Source organism: Chiloscyllium punctatum, chromosome 2 (genome assembly GCF_047496795.1).
Source record: "Chiloscyllium punctatum isolate Juve2018m chromosome 2, sChiPun1.3, whole genome shotgun sequence".
In the NCBI taxonomy this organism is placed as follows: Eukaryota; Metazoa; Chordata; class Chondrichthyes; order Orectolobiformes; family Hemiscylliidae; genus Chiloscyllium; species Chiloscyllium punctatum.
Genome location: NC_092740.1, coordinates 51,442,617 through 51,464,680, shown reverse-complemented (window position 1 = coordinate 51,464,680; position 22,064 = coordinate 51,442,617). Strand labels below are relative to the sequence as shown.

General features: G+C 40.6%; 1 protein-coding gene across 4 annotated transcripts in view; it reads left to right on the top strand.

Annotated features, from left to right (window-relative positions):
* LOC140483912 (hyaluronan and proteoglycan link protein 1-like) overlaps window positions 1–21,328 on the top strand; it is a 280,903-nt gene extending 259,575 nt beyond the window's left edge. For all 4 annotated transcript variants that reach the window (XM_072582753.1, XM_072582724.1, XM_072582734.1 and 1 more), the window contains exon 5: window positions 15,592–21,328. In XM_072582753.1, coding sequence (XP_072438854.1) covers window positions 15,592–15,878 — 287 coding nt within the window. In that variant the 3' untranslated portion in view covers window positions 15,879–21,328. The remainder of the gene's footprint in view (window positions 1–15,591) is intronic.
* Window positions 21,329–22,064: the final 736 nt, after the last annotated feature.

Here is a 22,064-nt window from a genome sequence, read left to right as displayed (position 1 = left end):
GGTGGGGATAGAGTCCAAAGAGAGAGAAAATGAGTTGAACAGACAAAGGACAAGGTACAGGTCAACCGAAGATAATGAATAGCTGCTAATGGGGACCATTCATAGCTGACAATGGTTTGTGTGTGATAGCAACCCATGTGATCACAAGGCCTGGTGGAATTTAAGGTAAGGACATAAGCTCATTACATCAAGTTTTCTGAGGAATTGCTGATGATTACTTTTAACTGCTTTAGGTCTTGCTAGAAAACATATTTGAACATTTTCAGAATGATCTAGTTACTTCCATTATGTCTACAAAATTGTATCAAGGAGTTTAATTTGAATTAATTCTGTGAATATTCCTATGAATAAGTCTAGTGTAGCTTTTAATTACAATGTAACTGGATTTCAGAATTCAAATTCCCTTATAGATGGAAGAAAATATCAATACCATTTATAAAACATGACAAACAAATGATGATAAACAGATGGCTGCAGTCAGCAATTTGATGTTATAAATTAATATTTGTTTTTCGGAATGATCTTTAAGTAGTTCGATTGTGCCTTCCAAAAACAGTTCACTTTTGTGTAATTTCTGGATTTGCAGTAACCACAAATAAACTACAAAATGCAGCTGGATCCTCAATATGCTTGATCCAAGCTTTAAGGTATAGTTTTGAAAGGGAAAGATGAACTGTCCTTGTCCCCCATAAGGCTGTCAATGTGCAGGAGCTATGAGGTGGAGGTGCCGGTGCTGGACTGGGGTGGACAAAGTCAAAAATCACACAACACTAGGTGATAGTCCAAGAGGTTTATTTGAAACTTGCGGTTTCAAATAAACCTGCTGGACGATAACCCAGCATTGTGCGATTTTAGACAATGTAATTGGGGGGGGGTGGTTTAGGGCCGAACTAGATGTACTGTTTTCTTAAGATACTTTGAGATTTTCATTTGGGTTATAGCATATCATTGATGCAGCCACCTCTGTATTTAATTGAAATGGCATTATGAAGTGTTAGCTTGGAACTAGACTGGGCCCAGTATTTATATTCGGATTTTTAAGTGACTGTTCCTCTAAGGGGACTGCTGGGGACATGCAAATTATTCTTCTGGGATAGAATCCAGCTCCCCTACCTGGTTAGACCAGTTTATCATGACTAGTTCCAAGCTCTTTGCTGGGAACAGGGAAGCGGACTTGTGGCTGAATCCCAATGCCCAAAAGCCCATAACTGTAAGATCCTTCTCCTGACCCTGTAAACATGAGCAAGGTCAACAGCAGAGTTTCATGGAGGCTTGAGTCTGACAGAAGTGTCAGAATTACATTCCCACAGAGTTTCGAGACCATTGTATTTTCACAAGGAAAAACATGAGCCTGAAAGAAGTGTTTTGTACCATAAAATGATACATTTACAGCCACAGAAGGAATCAATTTAATCTGTCGTGCCATTGCCAACTTTTTGTGACAGCAATCCAAGATAAATCTCTCCTTCTGTCCCATTCTCATCCTTTGATTTTTATTTTTCCCTTAAAAGATCCAATATCCTGTCACACCCCATTCTTGTCTCAATGAATTCAGCATCCACAGGCAAATTTCAGGCATAAAGAAACTCCTTTCAGATCCAGTAATTAAAAAAGGTAAGCTGTTTTTGGAGGGCAGAATCAAACTACTTAAAGATCATACAGAGAAACAGATATTAATATTTAACACCAAATTGCTGATTGCAGCTATCTGTTTATCATCATTTGTTTGCCATGTTTTATAAATGGTATTCATATTTTCTTCCATCTGTAAGGAAATTTGAATTCTGAAATTCAGATTAATTGTAAGTAAAAGCTGCACGAGACTTATGGCAATATTTACAGAATAAATTCAAATGAACCTCTTTGATACAATTTTGCAGACATAATGGAAGTAATTAGATAATTCTGAAAATGTTCAAATACATTTTCAAACAACACCCAAAGCAGCTAAAAGTAATCATTAGCAATTCCTCAAACAATTTGATGTAATAGACCATTTTGCCTTCAAACAACCATCATAAATCATGGGTGGAAATGTAAGCTCAAACTTAACTCACGTTTGGAACAGGCTATGAGTCTTTGAAAATATGTATAAAGCATAAAAATTGCATCTTGAAATCCCTTAAAATCCAGTTGGGGAACAAGAAAGAACAAGATCTGGAAATGATTGTTGTTTTGACTTGATCAGTGGCAGACTTTGGTGAAATAATACCACTGAAGTATCCCAACCCAAGAGTCTGGTCACTCATGGACATGAATTCATTAATTTCTCTGTGTATTCTTAGGAAATGCACAATAATCATTGAATAACAATAAATACAACTCCATATCTCAGAATTATCTACCTATGAAATCATGCTGGTGATTTTTTATGTTTATAAGTATGACTTAGCCTTTCTGTGTATGAACAAATGTCTTCATAATGTTGTCTAATAGAAGCTCCAAAACCAATTATTTGAAATGCTTCAAATGTGCATTCCAGATGGTTAAAATAAATGTATTTTCACCACCACCTAGTTGCTTGAGAAGTACGAAAGCAACATAATTATAGGTTGTGTTATGACTGGTCTTCTGCCATTCTAAGTAAAGAAGTTAGTCCTGTCAAAATTGCACAAAGGAAAATCTGTCTCATTAATTGGTGGATATTAAATTTGTTTCAAAATTAATGGAGCTAAAATACCATGGGCTTTCTGACACACTTTTACAATTAGCCAGGGATTTGTGTCTCCTCCCTGTTGCCAGGATTTTATAGCATTTCAGGGTATTAAGTGTTCACCTCAGAAAGAAAGAACTTTACAATGGATAGACCCAGAGGAAGTGCCAGGAGTTCCCCATGCATCTAAAGTCAGAGCACTAGCAGTTCTCATTCACATGAGTGGGATTTTCACCTCCCAGCAGCCATGCTGTGAAGGAGAAATAATCAGGTGTGTTGGCACTGTTAAGATACCCAACACCTTTCCACCATTTTAGCAATTAATTTATGGTTAGTGTTATGGACAAGAGGGAGAGGCAAATTGATTTGTTTAATGTAATCTGTTTCAGTGTAAAAGTGGAGATTTTTTTCTATTTGTTTCCTTTTTAAACTAGGTGGTTGCATATTCTCCCAAATGCTTTTGTTTGCAAAGTCTCTTTTTTTTCAAGTGACACACACAATTTCCTGTGGTTTGATACAGAAGTGTCATTTATTAGTGTATTCAAACATGGCGATAATTGTTGCAAACATACACGCAAACATACAAGAAATAAATCTAAATAAAAAAAGTTGCAGTTCAAAATAATTGAAAGGTCAAAGATATAAACATTATTTTGTGTGATTTTTCTCTTGAGTCCAGATAACCAGTGTTTGATTGAGGTTCTTGTAGATGTGTGGATATTGGTGATGTCAGCTGGCAAAACTTGCAGAATTCCTGATGAAGTTGAAGGTGTGCAAGATGATATTGGTTTACAGACTTGTCCACATTTTTCCAATATGAGATTTTTTTTTAAACCAGGTTATGAACAGGATTTGGACTAAGCCTGACATCTGCCTGTGGTATGTCCAGTTGGAAACATAACAGACAGATTTAAAGTTAATCAGAACCTGCTTCCTACCAGACTGAATGGATGTGATTCGGGGATTGCAGTGAACCTCTCCTACAGCAAGTTGGAGAGGCTTGTGGGATAGTGTTGGTCATGTGACACATCCAGGAAGGAATCACTTTTAATTTAACAGTTGCTCTTATGTCCTCCTTGCTTGAGTTCTCATATTAAACTTAGAAGATCGATACGATCATTTGCATTTCCCCAAATAAAAGGCACTCGAGTTTCTGTAATCCTATTCCCATTGATGAGACGGGAATTCTAAAAGGGGAGGGTGAACAGCCAGTTGTCTTGGTGCATATAGGCACCAACGATATAAGTAGAAAACGAGATGAGGTCCTGAAAGAAGAATTCAGGGAGCTAGGAGCGAAGTTAAAGAGGAGGACCTCAAAGGTAGTGATCTCAGGATTACTACCAGTGCCACGTACTAGCCAGCGTAGAAATGAAAAAATAGGTAGGATGAACACGTGGCTTGAGAGATGGTGTAGGAGGGAGGGATTCAGATTTGTTGGACACTGGGACCATTTCTGGGGAAGGTGGGACTATTATAAAAGGAACGGTCTACATCTGAATCAGACCGGAACCAGTGTCCTTGGGGAGTTTTTGCTACTGCTGTTGGGGAGGTTTTAAACTAATGAGCCAGGGGGCTGGGAACCAGAAGAGAAAACAAGTAGGCAGTGAGGTGGAGACTGTAAGAATCATGAAGATAGCATTAATAAAGGGAAGAGCAGGCAGAGAGCAGATAAGCGCAAAAGAACTGGTGGCCTGAACTGCATCTACTTTAATGCAAGGAGTATGGTGTGTAAGGCAGATGAACTTAGGACTTGGATTGGTGCCTGGGCATATGATGTTATTGCAGTCACAGAGACTTGGTTGAAGGAAGGGCATGATGATTGGCAACTAAATGTTCCAGGATGTCGAAGCTTCAGACAGGACAAGGTGGGAAGTAAAAGGGGGGGTGGAGTTGCATTGCTGGTCAGGGATGGTACCACAGCTGAGCTAAAGGAGAACACTATGGAGATCATGGGTGGTGAGGCATTATGGGTGGAGCTGAGAAATAAGAAGGGTACAGTTACATTGTTGGGGCTGATTACAGGCCTCCCAACAGTGAGCATGAGGTAAAAGGACAAATAGGTAGACAGATTATGGAAAGATGTAGAGGCAATAGGGTAGTGGTGATGGGAGATTTTAATTTTCCCAACATTGGCTGGGATACACTTAGCGTTAGAGGTCTGGATGGAGTAGAATTTGTAAGAAGCATCCAGGCGAGTTTTCTAGAGCAGTATGTCAATAGTCTGACGAGGGAAGGGTCCATATTTGACCTGGTACTGGGGGATGAGTAAGGACAGTTGGTAGAAGTTGGGGTGGGAGATTTCTTTGGGAACAGTGACCACAATTCTGTACGTTTTAGAATACTCATAGATAAAGATGAGAGTGGTCCTAAGGGAAGAGTACTAAACTGGGCCAAGACCAATTATATCAAAATTAGGCAGGAACTGGGAAATGTGGATTGGACACAGCTATTTAAAGGGAAGTCCACATTTGAAATGAGAGAGGCTTTCAAAGATAGGTTAAAGATAGTGCAGGATAGGCATGTCCCGTTGAAGGCAAAGGATAGGAAGGGCAAGCTTCGTGAACCGTGATGACAGGAGAAATTGTACGACTAGCCAAGAGGAAAAGGGAAGCGTACATAAGGTCTAGGCAGCTAAGAACAGAACAGGCCCTGGAGGAATATCGGAAGAGTAGGACCAGTCTTAAACGAGGAATCAAGGGGCGAAAAGGGATCATGAAATAGCATTAGCAAGCAGAATTAAGGAGAATCCCAAAGCATTTTATTCTTATATAAGAAGCAAGCAGGTAACTAAAGAAAGGATTGGTCCACTAAAGGATAATTAAGGAAGGCTGTGTGTTGAACCTGAGAGAATGGGTGAGATTCTGAATGATTACTTTGCATCAGTGTTCACTGAGGAGAGGGACATGAATCGTGAGATTAGAGATAGAAGTTTGATTAGTCTGGTTCATGTTGGCATAAGTAGGGAAGATGTCTTGGGTAGGCTAGAGGTTATTAAGGTGGACAAATCCCCAGGACTGGATGGGATCTATCCCAGGTTGCTGAGGGAGGCAAGAGAGGAAATAGTTGGGGCCCTGACAGATATCTTTGTGACATCCTTAAACACAGGTGAGGTGCTGGAGGACTGGAATGTTACTCATGTTGTCCCCCTGTACAAGAAGGGTAGTAGGGATATTCTGGGTAACTACAGACCAGTGAGCCTAATGTCAGTGGTGGGAAAGTTGCTGGAGAGGGTACTGAGGGATAGGATCTATTTACATTTAGAAAAGAATGAGCTTATCAGTGATAGGCAACATGGTTTTGTGCAGGGGAGATCGTGCCTTACCAACTTAATAGAGTTCTTCAAGAAAGTTACCAAGTTGATAGATGAAGGAAGAGCTGTTGGTATCATATACATGGACTTTAGTAAGGTGTTTGATAAGGTTCCCCATAGTAGACTAATCGAGAAAGTGAAGTCACATGGTGTGCAGGGTATTCTAGCTAGGTGGATAATGAACTGGTTGAGCAACAGAAGACAGAGAGTAGTAGTTGAAGGGAGTTTCTCGAAATGGAGAAAGGTTACCAGTGGTGTTCCACAGGGGTCAGTGTTGAGGCCAGTGTTGTTTGTGGGCGGCACGGTGGCACAGTGGTTAGCACTGCTGCCTCACAGCGCCAGAGACCCGGGTTCAATTCCCGCCTCAGGCGACTGACTGTGTGGAGTTTGCACGTTCTCCCCGTGTCTGCGTGGGTTTCCTCCGGGTGCTCCGGTTTCCTCCCACAGTCCAAAGATGTGCAGGTCGGGTGAATTAGCCATGCTAAATTGCCCGTAGTGTTAGGTAAGGGGTAAATGTAGATGTAGGGGTATGGGTGGGTTACACTTCAGCGGGGCGGTGTGGACTTGTTGGGCCGAAGGGCCTGTTTCCACACTGTAAGTAATCTAATCTAAATGATCTGGAAGAGGGCACTGTTGGTAAGTTCAGCAAGTTTGCAGATGACACAAAGATTGGTGGAGTAGCAGAAAGCATAAGGGCTATCAAAGAATACAGGAGGATATAGATAGACTGGAGAGTTGGGCGGAAAAGTGGCAGATGGATTTCAGTCCAGACAAGTGTGAGGTGATGCATTTAGGCAAGACTAATTCTAGAGAGAATTATACAATGGACAGAAGAGCCTTGGGAAAAGTTGATGGGCAGAGAGATCTGGGAGTGCAGGTCCATTGTACCCTGAAGGCTGCTGCACAGGGGGATAGAGTGGTCAAGAAGGCATATAGTATGCTTGCCTTCATTGGGCGGGGTGTTGATTATAAGAGCTGGCAAGTCATGTTAAAATTGTACAGGACGTTGGTTCGGCCACATTTGGAATACTGTGTACTGTTCTGGTCGCCATGTTACCAAAAGGGTGTGGACACTTTGGAAGAAGGTGCAGAGAAGGTTTACGAGGATGTTGCCTGGTATGGAAGGTGCTAGCTATGAAGAGAAGTTGAGTAGGTTAGGTTTATTTTCATTAGAAAAAAGGAGATTGGATCTGATTGAGGTTTACAAAATCATAAAGGGTATAGACACGGTGGATAGAGACAAGTTTTTTTCTTAGGGTGAAGGATTCCATAACGAGACATCACGCTTTCAAGGTGAGAGGTGAACAGTTTACGGGAGATACACGTGGCAAGTAATTCACACAGAGGGTGGTGGGCATCTGGAACGCATTGCCAGCAGAGGTGGTAGAGGCAGGCACGGTAGATTCGTTTAAGATGCGTCTGGACAGATGCATGAGTAGGTGGGTAGCAGAGGGATACAGATGCTTAGGAAATAACTGACAGGTTTAGACAGTAGATTTGGATCGGCTCAGGCTTGGAGGGACGAAGGGCTGTTCCTGGGCTGTAAATTTTCTTTGTTCTTTGAGATGGAGGAGGAATATCACTGGACTAAGAATCCAGAAACCCAGGTTAGTACTTAGTATTTTAAACCCCTGATGCTGAAAATTGAATTAAATTTTTAAAATGTGGAATCAAACCTTGTCAAATGGCAGCCATGCATCCACTGTTAATGGTGAAAAAAACCCAGTAATATCCTCCAGGGAATGGAGTTTGGTCTGTGTGTGATCCTATGCTCAAAGTAGTGTGGTTGACTCTTAACTGCCTTCAGGGCAATAAGAGCTGAGCAAAAAAATGCTAGCCCGGCCAATAAATCCCACATAGAGTTATAGAGTCATAGAGATGTACAGCATGGAAACAGACACTTCAGTCTAACTCGTCCATGCTGACCAGATATCCCAACCCAATCTAGTCCCACCTGCCAGTACCCGGCCTATATCCCTCCAAACCCTTCCTATTCATATACCTATCCAAATGCCTCTCAAATGTTGCAATTGTATCAGCTTCCACCACATCCTCTGGCAGCTCATTCCATACACGTACCACCTGCTGCATGAAAAAGCTACCCCACAGGTCTCTTTTATATCTTTCCCCTCTCACCCTAAACCTATGCCTTCTAGTTCTGGACTCCCCAACCCCAGGGAAAAGTCTTTGCCTGCTTACCCGATCCATGCCCCTCATAATTTTGTAAACCTCTATGAGGTTACCCCTCAGCCTCCGACGCTCCAGGGAAAACAGCCCCAGCCTGTTAAGCCTCTCCCTCTCCCTCCAATCCTCCAACCCTGGCAACATCCTTGGAAATTTTTTCTGAACCCTTTCAAGTTTCACAACATCTTTCCGATAGGAAGGAGACCAGAATTGCATGCAATATGCCAACAGTGGCCTAATCAATGTCCTGTCCATCCGCAACATGACCTCCCAACTCCTGTACTCAATGCTCTGACCAATAAAGGAAAGCATACCAAATGCCTTCTTCACTATCTTATCTACCTGCAACTCCACTTTCAAGGAGCTATGAACCTGCACTCCAAGGTCTCTTTGTTCAGCAACACTCCCTAGGACCTTCCCATTAAGTGTATAAGTCCTGCTAAGATTCGCTTTCCCAATGTGCAGCACCTCACATTTATCTGAATTAAACTCCATCTGCCACTTCTCAGCCATTGGCCCATCTGGTCCAGATCCTGTTGTAATCTGAGGTAGCCATCTTTGCTGTCCACTACACCTCCAATTTTGGTGTCATCTGCAAACTTATTAACTGTGCCTCTTATGCTTGCATCCAAATCATTTATGTAACTGACAAAAAGTAGTGGACCCAGCACCAATCCTTGTGGCACTCCACTGGTCACAGGCCTCCAGTCTGAAAAACAACCCTCCACCACCACCCTCTGTCTTCTACCTTTGAGCCAGTTCTGTATCCAAATGGCTAGTTCTCCCTGTATTCCGTGAGATCTAGCCTTGCTAATCAATCTCCCATGTGGAACCTTGCCGAACACCTTACCGAATATCACTGCAGGCAGTAGCTTCCCTTTATACTCACACTCTGCTGGAGACAGAGGGCAGAATTTTACAGCGATCTGAGTGATGTGGGCTGCGGTGAGATGCATGAGATATTCAGGCGACAAGTGTAGCAAAGACTATCTAAACATCGGTACTAACTCAGGCCAGCATTTATACTTTTCACAAGTGGCATGGCATGATCCTTGCTGGACAGTGACAATTGACAGTATTTTTTGTTTGTTAAATACCTTGTTAACAGCTTGACTCACCTCCTTAATATTCAGACTCCTATCTTAATAAGTTCATCAAACTCTCTCAATGTCAGGAAAACAAAACAAGGAAACCAAAGTGAGCACTTGCCACACACTCCAAGCAAACTCATGTTGGAAACTGGGAACCAACGTCTCTGGGCACTGACCATATGCACTCCACATTTGTGGACTTGGGCATCTGACATGTGGCAGCCTCTAATAATCCTCATGGTACATCCTCAACCACTTACATGACCCTTCTGCGTTGCTGCACCTCAGGCTAAACCAGCAACTATCATTGTACATAATACTGCAGCAAGGACACACAGTCAGGGACATGCACCCCATTCTTCACTTGTTATCACAGAAGTCATCACTCAGCCTAGATGCTCACAGCATTCTTGCATTGCTTTAATTTTTTGCCTCTTCAGCCAGAGGTTCCAGGTTAATTTTAGTGGTGTCTTGTAGTGCCATTTAGTGCAGACACAAAGCCAGGAAACTTTGTCATGGTTGTGAAGGAGGCCTCAGTTGAGTAAAGGATGGCAGTCTTTGTCAGAGGCTCCTGGCACATTAAGTCTAGAGCAGCCTCCAGTAACAGTACAGGCCCTGTCCATGATGGTCAGAGTCAGGATCCTCTCTCACAAAGGGTCAGGAGCCGAATGATGGGCAGCAGTCCCCCCATTTGAACAATTTCTGCCCTACTTTGGGACATCTTCCATAAGGACAGAAAGAGAGGCGATATTATGCATGATTAAAGTAAGTGTTACTGTTGGTACAAGTGAGTAAGTGAATAGGCAGTGTAGAGGGAACCAGGGTTAATGGTTTCAGGGATTGGATTGGGTAAGTGCTAGTAGGAAATATGTAGGCAATAGTGAGAGTGGTAGAGCATGAACCTTGGTGAGAGTTGTATACAGTAATTGAGATAAAGTGTGTGTGAGATATTGGAGACAAGATAGAGACATAGAGTCATAGAGTCCTACAGCACGGAGAGAGGCCCTTTGGCCCAAATTGGTCCATGATGACCAAAATGTCCATCAAAGCTAACCCCATTTCCCTGCACTTGGTTCTTCTATACTTTTCCTATCCATTAATGTGTTCAAATGCCTTTTAAATGTTGTAATGTACCCACCTCAACCATTTCCACTGGCAGCACATTCCATATATGTACCACCCTCTGTGTAAAAAAGTTGCGCCTCTTGTTCCAATTCATTCTTTCCCTCCTGACCCTAAACTGGTGCTCTCTAATCCTCAATTCCCCAAAACTAGAAAAAAGACAGAGTACTTTCACCCTATCCATGCTTCTCATGATCTTATACACCTTTGTAAGATTCCCCCCTCAGTCTCCTACACTCCAAAGAAAAAAGTCCTGGCTTGTCCAACCTCTCCCTATATCTCAGACTGTTGAGTCCTGGCAACATCCTTGTAAATTTCTTCTGCACTGTTTCCAGTTTAATAACATCCTTCCTTTAGCAAGGTAACCAAAACTAAACACAATACTCCATGTGTGGCCTCACCAATGTCCTGTACAACTGCAACGTAACTTCCCAACTTCTATACTCAAATGCCCTGACTGATGAAGGCCAGTGTGCCAAAGCATTCTTCACTGCCCTGTCTATTTGTGACTCCACTTTCCGAGAACTGTGCCCCTGAACTCCAAGATCCTTCTGCTCCACTACATTCCTTAAAGCCCTACCATTCTCCATGAAACTCTTACCTTGAATCAACTTTTCAAAGTGCAAGACCTCACACTTGTCAACATTAAACTCTATTTGCTATTTCTTAGCCCACTTCCCCCACTGATCAAGATGGTAGATCCACCCTAACGGAGTGATGAAAGACATTGACGTTCTTCCAACAGCATTGGGTATTATTCTAGACAGCTGAGACTACTTGAACCCAGCTGCACACCCCGGATGGTGTGGTGACATGGCCTCTATTGCTGGCACTGAGAGTAAAGACTTACTTGTGTACTGCCCCAGCCAACAGGATTTCCGGAACTCTACCCACAAAAGGGGGCACCATTTTCTCCATTGGAATGTACGGGGTAAATGTCAAGAACAGTGCAGACGAGATGCAGACTGATAGCGCCTGTCCGACTCCACAACAGGCTTTTATAGATGGCATGAGCGCATGGGATGCCAGAGAATTCTGGGATATCTGACAAGTGGCGAGTTGTTCTGGGAATGGTATGTGGTAAGGTGGGTTAGAAATTGGATGAGAGATGCCAAAGAGGTAGTTACAAAAGAGAGGTTGGTAAGATATGGGAGAAAACTCAAGATGACAAGCTGTCTAAAAAAATTCAACATAACTCAGATTTAGCCAAAAAGAAGCTCATTGGTTTCAGCCTATGATGTCTCCCATTTCTAAATGCTGGCTAGATGACAATGTTGAGAATGTGGTGCTGGAAAAGCACAGCAGTTCAGGTCAGGAGTCCTGATGAAGGGTTTATGCCCAAAACATCAATTCTGCTACTCCTCAGATGCTGCCCCCCCCCTGCTGTGCTTTTCCAGCACCCCACACTCGACTCTGATCTCCAGCATGTGTGGTCCTCACTTTCCCCTCCTTTAGGACAATGTCCACACAATTCCAGGGTGTGACTTTCCAGGCGGATGGTGTACAAGTTTATCTTGGTAATTGCTGATCAGAATCCTTCAGAAATTGTCACCAATTCGTAACATGTGATTATTAGTAGTTCAGCAAAGTTAATTTTAAAATTGAAACAATAAAATTTAACCATTGTCAGAATGACAGAAGAAAACAATTAATACGATTTTTGATCTCTTTCCCTATCTTGTAGACATGACTGGGGCAAAGTCTATGGGCTTTCTCCAGACTTGCCAACAATCATTACCCATGAGTGTTTATGAATGGCTACTTGAAGGCTTCATCCCTCCAGCAGTCTGACTACCTGCCCTCCTGGCAGGCAAGAAAAATAGCTCTCTTGTCATGGGAAAACCAGGGCAGCCTGTGCGCCATGGTGGAGAGTACAGGAGAGGTGATACCATTTGCCTCAAGCTGGGGACATGGATAGGGAACACTGGGATGGGTGGTAAAAACCAACCTCTTCTGTGTGTCCCTCATCCCCACACCCTGCTACTCCTGTTACCACTGTCATCAGGCCTGTGATTCATCCAGAAAGCACTGACCTACTCACTGGTACTGCTCTTGTGCTGGCTGTGCAATCTGGGCCTCCAGGTCCCAGTGATGGCTGGCAGTTTCCAGCAGGTTGAGACTTCAATGTAATCCATTCCTAGTTGCTCTGGGGAAGGTGGAGGTGAGCTGTCTTCTTGATCGCTGAAATCTGTGGAGTGTATGTCAATGCTATTTGGACAGGAATTCTTAAGATTTGGACCCAGCATTCTGGAAGAATCAGTGATTTTTATGATTGAATTGAATGGATCATATCTGTGTACAATTGGGCCAGTGCTATTAATAAACCTATCATATTTAGATACAGTTATAAGGATAAATAGACAAAGCCTTTTCCCTGGGGTGAGGGAGTCCAGAACTAGAGGGCATAGGTTTAGCGTGAGAGGGCAAAGATATAAAAGAGACCTAAGAGGCAACTTTTTCACTCAGAGGGTGGTACATGCATGGGATGAACTGCCAGAAGAAGTGGTGGAGGCTCGTACAATTGCAACATTTAAAAGGCAATTTGTTGGGTATATGAATATTAATGATTTAGAGGGATATGGGCCAAGTGCTGGCCGGTAAGACTAGATTGGGTTGGGACATCTGGTCGGCATGGATGAGTCTGTTTCTGTGCTGTACATCTCTGTGACTCTATGATCACAGCAATTAGATTAGATTACTTACAGTGTGGAAACTGGCCCTTTGGCCCAACAAGTCCACACCGACCCTCCGAAGAGCAACCCGCCCAGATCCATTCCTCTACATTTACCCCTTCACCTAACACTACGGGCAAACTCCACACAGACAGTTGCCTGAGGCGGGAATTGAACCCGGGTCCCTGGCGCTGTGAGGCAGCAGTGCTAACCACTGTGCCACTATGCCACCCATAAGGCAGTATCCATGGAGAGAGAAAGCAAGCAAATGTTTCGATTCCAGATGACTCTTCATCAGAGTTGACATGAAGTCTGGAAGGGCAGCATACCTGCAGTGGTGGGGGTGTGGAGTGCTAGGGAAGAAAGGGTGTTGATAGTGCAGATTAAGTGATCAGAATGTGAGAATGGTAGAACAATGGTGTGTCTAACTGCTCGACTGGAAAGAACAGATAGTCCCACTGAAGTGGAGAGGGAAGGGAGGTAATAAGTAAAGCTATAAGAAAGGGAAGGAATGGGAGTGGGTTCACAACTGAATCTGTGTTGTAATAAAGTTGAGAGTGTGTTGCTGGGAAAGCACAGCAGGTCAGGCAGCATCCGAGGCACAGGAAAATCGACGTTTCGGGCCAGAGCCTTTCATCAAGAATGCCCTTCCCAATGAAGGCTGCTGCCCAAAACATCGATTCTCTTGCTCCTTGATGCTGCCTGACCTGCTGTACTTTTCCAGCAACACACTCTCAATTCTGATCTCTAGCATCTATAGACCTCACTGTCCCCTGTGGTGTAATAAAGCTGTGTAATGGACTGTATAACAGCAAGTCTCTCACTCTGAGCTAATTAAAGATAAAAATATTGTGAGTCAGGGTGGTAATCTGTTTCTGATGCTTTGTAATAAGATTGCATTGAATGGATCATACCTCTGTACAATTGGGCCAGTGCTATTAATAAATCTATCATATTTAAATACAGTTATAACCCATCTTTGAGTGCCTGTTTGTCCCATGCTTATTTATTTAATTTAAAATAGTTGTGGGATTTGAAATGATTGATTCAATGTTGCATCAAAGGTTAAGTTTGACAGGTGGAAACTATAACCTCTGAATATCCAACCAAGTGACAATAAATAATTTTGTAGGAACTTTCATTAAGAAAACAAAAATGCGGTAGAATCCAATATTGCGTGGAATATAGTTTAGGTTAAGGGAGGCAGTGGCATATTTTAGTAATGTAGTTATTTAGAACCAGGCTAATGTTCCAGGGATATGGGTTTGAATCTCACCAGAGCAGGTGGTGAAATGTGAATTCAATAAAAATCTATACTAAAAAGCCAGCCTAATTGTAACCACTGTTGATAATTACGAAAACCCATATTGTTCACTGATAACTTTTAGGGAATGAAATCTACCATCCTTACCTGGTCTGGCCTATATGTGAGTCCTTATAGCACACAGAGTTGATTGTTGAATAACATCTGGACAATTAGGGACAGGCAGTCAGTGCTGGCTTAGCCAGTGACACCCACATCTCAAGGGCAATTTTTAACAAGAAGGTGCTATCAAGGGGGTGATAATTGTGGCTGAAAATGAGTTTGGAAAAAGGCTTCTGTGTGTATGGTGGATGGAGAGGGCCTAATTAAAATGTGAGTGTGGCTGCATGATGCCAAACAAATAATGTTTATTTGATATTTAATCCAAGATAATGCATGATATTCATTCCATTCTTAATTAGTTGTCAGATTTTCAATTGGTTCATCATTCACTGCTGCCTCACAGCACCAGGGACCCAGGTTTGATTCCAACCTTGGGCGACTGTCTGTGCAGAATTTGCACATTTCCTCAGTGTCTGCGTGGGTTTCCTCCGGGTGCTCCGGTTTCCTCCCACAGTCCAAAGGATGTGCAGGTCAGGCGAATTAGCCATGCTAAATTGCCCACAGTGTTAGGTACATTAGTCAGGGGTAAAGGCAGAGCAGGGGAATGGGTCTGGGTGAGTTAATGGGCCAAATGGCCTGTTTCCATACTGTAGGGGATCTAATCTAATCTAATCATGGACTAAATCAGCCCAAGTCAACTTCATCAAGTCAGGTTCTTCCATGATACCATTTTATAAACAGATTATGAGATTTTTTCAACTAATTAACAAGAATGTTTTAGCTGTACATTCCAAGTAGATGTATTTAATAATGTATATGTATGTGTATTATCTTTGGTATTCATGTGTCATATCCTTTTAATGAAGAAAATCCTGAAATAATTCAAAATGCAAAACTGTGACTTTTTGATTTTCATAGGCTACTTTTTAAAATTTTGTTGGCTCCTTTTACATTCTCACTAACTCATTTAATAATTGTTATAACAATTATTTGCATTTGTGTTCATTGTGAGAATATAATGCAATCAGAATTACTCTGTACAAATGATGCTTTATAATAATTGTGTAGAATTACCAATTACTAATCAAAAACATTTAATGGGTAAAAATGTTTAATTTTTGAAAGCTGCACAATAACTAATGCTTTAAGTTGGAATTCTGCTAATCAATTTTCCATTCTTCAATTCTTCTTAGGGCGCTTCTACTATCTGATTCACTTTAGAAAGTTGTCCTATGGTGAGGCTGTGCAAGCCTGTATTAAAGATGGATCAAGGATTGCTAGTGTTGGTCAAATGTATGCAGCTTGGAAGTTGCTGGGCTATGACCGCTGCGATGCTGGCTGGCTAGCTGATGGCAGTGTTCGTTATCCAATCAGCAGACCCCGAAAGAGGTGCAGTGAAAGTGAAGCAGCTGTGCGCTTTGCTGGCTTCCCAGATAAGAAACATCGGCTATATGGTGTCTACTGCTTCAGAAGCAACTGAGAATTCATATAAATGCTTAAATGGAGATGAGTGTTATTTTAATTCTGCACATGTGAAGGATGTACTTTCAATGATATGAACTCAAAATATGTTACCAAAACTGTGATAAAAATATTTTTACTTACTGTACAATGCCATTTTCAAACAAGCCAAAACATTTTTTCTTTATTGTAATGTATCATAAATCATTAAATCTTAAAAATAATATAATTTTTATAGGAATCTATACCAAGAATTAGCACCATTTTGCTTCTTTTTAAAGTAGCAGTTAACAAAATTTAGAATGAACATTGCTCTGACTGTATCTAACAGATAGAAAATTCAGGAATAGGTGGAACATGCCATAAACAGATCTTATTTAAAGTTGTATTCATTTACAAAATGGGCATTTCTCAGGCAATCTTTCATTTTTTTTGTCAAATATACAAGCATTCAAATTCATCCTTTCAACTTTCTGAATTATACTGCATTTCTGACTCTCCAGCAAGTGGAACAAAGCAATGGAGAAACTTGATGCTAGAATCTAAAGTCCATCCTATTATTTGTTGAGTATTTATTGTATTTGATTCGGCTAGCATTGATTTTCATAGTTTTGCAAAACCATTTGATATTGAACAATTTGAAAAATACCAACATTATTTTAATTTTGCTAGGTTTGTTTCATATGTCATATTTGATGAATCTGCTAGTTTTATCCCTGAACTTTAATAGTAATTATCTTTTCAGAAAAAGTTTAAAAAAATGCGAGACTGGACCACTTTTCCAATGGTGCTTTGTGGATTTGCACCACATTTGGTAACATTTTAAAGTCAGTAATTTGTACTGTGTTGTACTAATATACTAATTTGAACAAGAAAATAATCTGCTTTCCAACAATCTAATATTTTAACTGCTTTTTTTGTTATCAAGAATGCTTTATGAAATAGTATTCAGAACATAAGCTTTTCCAAGTCTTTTAAATAGATCCTAAAACACTAGAAGAGGATGAGGGAAAAGATTGACTACATGACTATAATGTAAAATGGTTACAGGATTCTACAATCCTCATTGAATCCCCAGCAAAATTAAAATCTGAAAATCTAAGTTTGCATTTGTAAATTCAAAAAAACTATGGTGCTATCACAGTTTAGTAAAGTTCAGTTCAAGAAAAAAATGATGAAACCAAACCAAGTGTGTTTCATTCTGCCTGTTTGTACAATTTTCTCAATATATTATTGTAGCTTGATTTCCATAGTTCTGTGGCAAGCAGACTATTTGATGCACGCATAGTAGTTTTCTCTCTCTGAACAAATAGGTCTGGTTATCGCACTGAGTAATGAATTGTCTGAGAAATGCAACACCTTCTTAGGCATCTTCATGTCTTCACAATCTATTGAAGGCCACCATTAAATTTAAGAAGACTATTTATTTGTGACAGAACAATAGGGAGAGTCTCCCTACACATGCACAGATCCTGTGTCAGTGTCAGAACCTGTGACTATTTTAAGTGAGAGATGCTTTTTATTTTCTTATTCTTTATTTTATTTTTAGATTGTGGTCATCACTGGCTAGGCCTGCATTTATTGCCTGTATCTATTGGCCTTGGAAAACGTGGTGATGAGCTGCCTTCTGGAATTGCTATTGCTGCAGTATTTGGGATTCAGGGACATGCTCAGGGCTGCCATGTAGGGAGTTCCACCATTTTGATACGGGACCCTATATGATAAGTAATGTACTTCCAAGCCAACGTGGTTCTTGAATTGACAAGAAACTTGCAGGTGATGGTATTTCCATGTATCTGCTGCCCTTGTCCTTCTTAATAGTAGTCATTATGGATTTGGAAGGTGCTATCTAATAAGCCTATGTGAGCTGTTGCCGTGCATTTGTATCTGGTACATGCTGTTACAACAATACAGTGGCAGTAGAGGGAGTACATTTTGAAGGCATTAGATGGAGTGTCAATTAAGTGGACTACTTTATTCTTGAGGATGTTGAGCTTTTTGGATGTGGTCATGACTGCACCCATCTAGCCAAGCGGAGAATATTCCATCACACTCATGAGTTATATCTTATAGACAGTGGACAGGCTTTGAGCTGCCCACAGCTGAGGTACTCATTGTATAATTCCCAATGCCTGGCCTAATCTTGTAGCTCTCGTATATATATAGATAGTCCAGTTCAGTTTCTGGTCATGGTAATCCTTAGGAGTTTGATAGTCTTGGTAATGCCATGAGTGGGAAGGTTGGATTCTCTCTTGTTGAAGATAGCCATTGTTTAACACTTGTTTGTTACAAATATTACTTGCCACTTATTGGCAAGATTGTGCAGATCTCTTTTAAAATGTTGGTTTAATTTCCTTGCTCCTGTTGCATCTCTTTGCTGGCAATACCATGGGTTCATAGTGTGCTTTGTGCAGCATTCACTTTGTCCACATTGTTAAAGGTTACCAACCTTTAGAGCTGTTCCATCTAAACAAGCAATCACCTGCAAAGCAAACATTTATCCAAAATGTTTTCCGCTCCAGTTGCATAGTAAGTAAATATAATGGGTTCATTGATCGCGGACAATAAGAGAATAAAAACACTATTTAATAGTTGTGATCGCCAGATCACAAATCCATATATCACAACAAACAATCACTTTGTGGAAACCACAACTGGGTAATCATATTCCGTTCAGAGTTTTTTTTTAATTGAACATTAGTTATGAGCATGATGTACTTACAGTTTAACAATCCCTATTCAATTGCTTTTTTGATTTTAGATTGTTGTTTGCTTTTTAGTTTAGAAATTGTAAAATGACAATAGCTTCACTCATTGAAATGTGTCACCACCACTACTCATTTATAATTCAGTTCTAATGTAAATGAGATTTCCAGACTCAAGAAACTACCTAGTTCAGGCCTTACCTGAAGGCCGTATTGTCTGTTCACCAATACAGCTAGTTGAAGTAGGAGTGACAATTGAATGCAAATAAGAACTTGGAGTAGTTTTGACATAATTTTGTATTCCATTTATTTAATCTGTTGGAAAGACATTACTGATTTAATGGAGGAATAGATCAATTATCATTCAGTGAATAGAGAACCTTGTTCAATGTCTAAACCGTGGTCCAAACATTGATGTGGATTCATATGTTTAGATGAATTGACAACATTACAGCAAACAACAATATCTAACCTACTTCAAAGAAAAAAGGTATTTAATTGTTCATCATTGTGAGATCAGGGTGCACTGGTTTAAATGACTAAGTGTTACCTGGTGTAGTCCCACTGGGTGAATTTCTACATACTGCCAACATGATCGTAACTGTGTTATGATACTAGGTTTGTCGCTTTTGCATCTGTTGTATTCCAATGGGATACATCATGTGTCAACTTTTCATTGGTCAATGTATTTTCCTGCTTTTCTGTAATTATCTACTATTTCAAGCTCATTCTTTTAGTGATTGAAAGTACTAATATCAAATGCTGTGATATGCTTACATACAAAGCCGTTCTGACGTTTTTTTAGTTTATTAATGATTCAGGTTAGCGTGATTATCCTAAATGCTGAATTAAACTAGTTGAGAGTGTGTTTCTACAAAGGTGAAAATCAGCTGGACAGTAGCCTTTGCATGGCAAAAGGGAGGACTGCTGATGCTGGAAATCAGAGTCTAGATTAGAGTAGTGCTGGAAAAGCACAGCAGGAATGAATGATGACTTAAATAGTTTTGCCCAAAACGTCGATTTTCCTGCTCCTCGGATGCTGCCTGACCTGTTGTACTTTTCCAGCACCACTCTAATCTAGTAGGCTTTACATGGTCAAACCTTATCAGCGTAACATCACCAGAGATTAATGAGCACTGAAAGGAGCTCTCCAACTGGAAGAAGGCAGGAAATCTAATAGCTCCTTCATGAAACCAAGATAAAGTTAGCATTTTAAGTAGATTGGGGTGGAAATTCTGGTGGGGACATATAAAGTAGCAGACTGGAAGATTTACAATAGGCCATAAGGAGCATGATGCAGTGAAAGAAATTGCAAATGATCTTTGCAACTAGAGTAAGATCCAATTTAAATATTTTAATTAGGTGCCTGCCTGTTTCAAGTAGGACTGTTGGGTATATATTTCATGCCTTGTTAAAAATAGAATTGAATGGGCCTCAGAAGGCCAGTGAGTGATAGTTTCTTTTTAGAAGTAAAGATTATTGTCCCATTTTTCGGCATTAACAGAACAGTTATGCAACAAATCAAGACCCACTGGAGTGAATTTGCTGCATTAAGGAGTGAAACAATGTTGAATAGAGAGGGAGTTTTGTTTGTGTTGACGGGCAACATCTCGCTGAATGAGAAGTGAAGTCTTGACTCACATGACAAAATGTCATGGCAGATATGATTTGGAAGAAAGACCATCCTGATTTTTGATAGCAAGACTCTGACAGCTAGAAAGTGCTACGAAAAGTGATTTTCTTTTGCTCTGGAAGGAGTGAGACTTGTTTAGCGAGAGAAAATGAGGAATTTATCGGGGAAGATTAATTTTGTCTCAAGCAGAATTGTTTTTGGTATACTAGGGTTGAAGATGCTATTGATGCGGCTAACTGTCTGTAATGAAAACACAATTTTTACTATACTTATTTTTTTCTGGATGCAATAGGTGATATTGCTTGTTATGCAGGTTGCAGTAGTAGTATCACAAACAGAATTTACATAAGCCCTTTCACTACCCATAGTCAACTTGCTTGTGTATAATGGATGTATGTTTAACTCCCTCAGACTGATTGTCCCAATAAATAATTTAGCCTGCAAGCATTTTGAGCATATTAAACAATGAATGATCATTTTTTAGAACATATCTATCCCAGGTATTTAAAATGTGATGTCTCATTCACTCGTCTCATGCACACAAAGAGTAGATACTCGTTCAAGTAAATGAATGCAATTGCAACATTATGATTACCTCTGTCTTTTTAGTGGTAGGCCTTTATGGATGAGCTGATGCTTTAGTCAAAGTGAAGGTTCTGTAAAGTAGAGAATTCTCAGAAAGTTTCAAGGGCTTTTTGTTGTTACAGTTGGAGCAGGTTGAGGAGAGTCCACTTGCCACTTTTAAGGAATTGATGTTTATGATTTTGCTTAGATGACTTTGGTTCAGTGGCTTTCTGGTGGAACTCTATATGCAAAAAAAAACACCTTGCTGCTTTCAAAAGCAGACAAAATAGTTGTCTCATCATTTGGCCTGTTACATATCCAAAATCCTTTTCCAACTAAGGTGGGTGATTAGTTCAGCTACATGTATTGTGCATTTCACACCTTGAGAGTTTGAGACAACCCATGTCTTGTACTTGATAAGACCCATTCAATTCATAAAAAAAATTTTTGAGGTAATTTCGAAGAAAAGGCATTACTATCAAATCACTCTGGAAAGTTCCTTTTGAGTCAAAAAGTGTGGTATTGGAAAAGCACAGCAGGTCAGGCAGCATCCAAGGAGCAGGAGAATCGATGTTTCAGACATAAGCTCTTCATCAGGAATGCCTTGATGAAGGGCTTATGCTGGAAACATCGATTCTCCTGTTCTTCGGATGCTGCCTGACCTGCTGTGCTTTTCCATTGCCACACTTTTCAACCCTGACCTCCAACATCTGCAGTCCTCACTTTCTCCAAGGTTCCTTTTGATCCCTCTTAGGATAGAGGAGTGCATTTAATTCACAAAAGTAGTGAGGTAATCCTTGAGTGACTATCTTTCTCCAGCCCTTATGTGATCAGTTTTAAAACATAAAAACTAGTTTGATTTCAGGATATGTTCGTACATGATAGTCAGTATTTCAGCTTCAATTGTGTTGCACAGTTCAATTACTTTACCGGCCTCAGGCTCAATTTGTACTTTTATGTCCAATCTTAGAAGTGTCCATTTCTAAGTGCAGGCAGCAGCATTAGTTGAACAGTGCATTGTTTAGCCATATATTAGATGCTGCAAACAAATATCCAGTGAGACAATGAGAATGTTTTGTTTGGAGTTTGGCACACATTGCTGGTGGGGTACCACAGTAAGTTGTATGAATTTACCAGAGGAATTTCTTTTATTTCTGAGGTACGTTATTTGTATAAGAACTCAAGAGAGTTATCTGGTAAAACTGCAGGCAAAGAAGCAAAGGATTATCTACTTTCAAAATGTTTGTGTTGTTCTAACATTCCAATGTGTGATACTTAAATTGGCAACCCCCTGTATTCATCT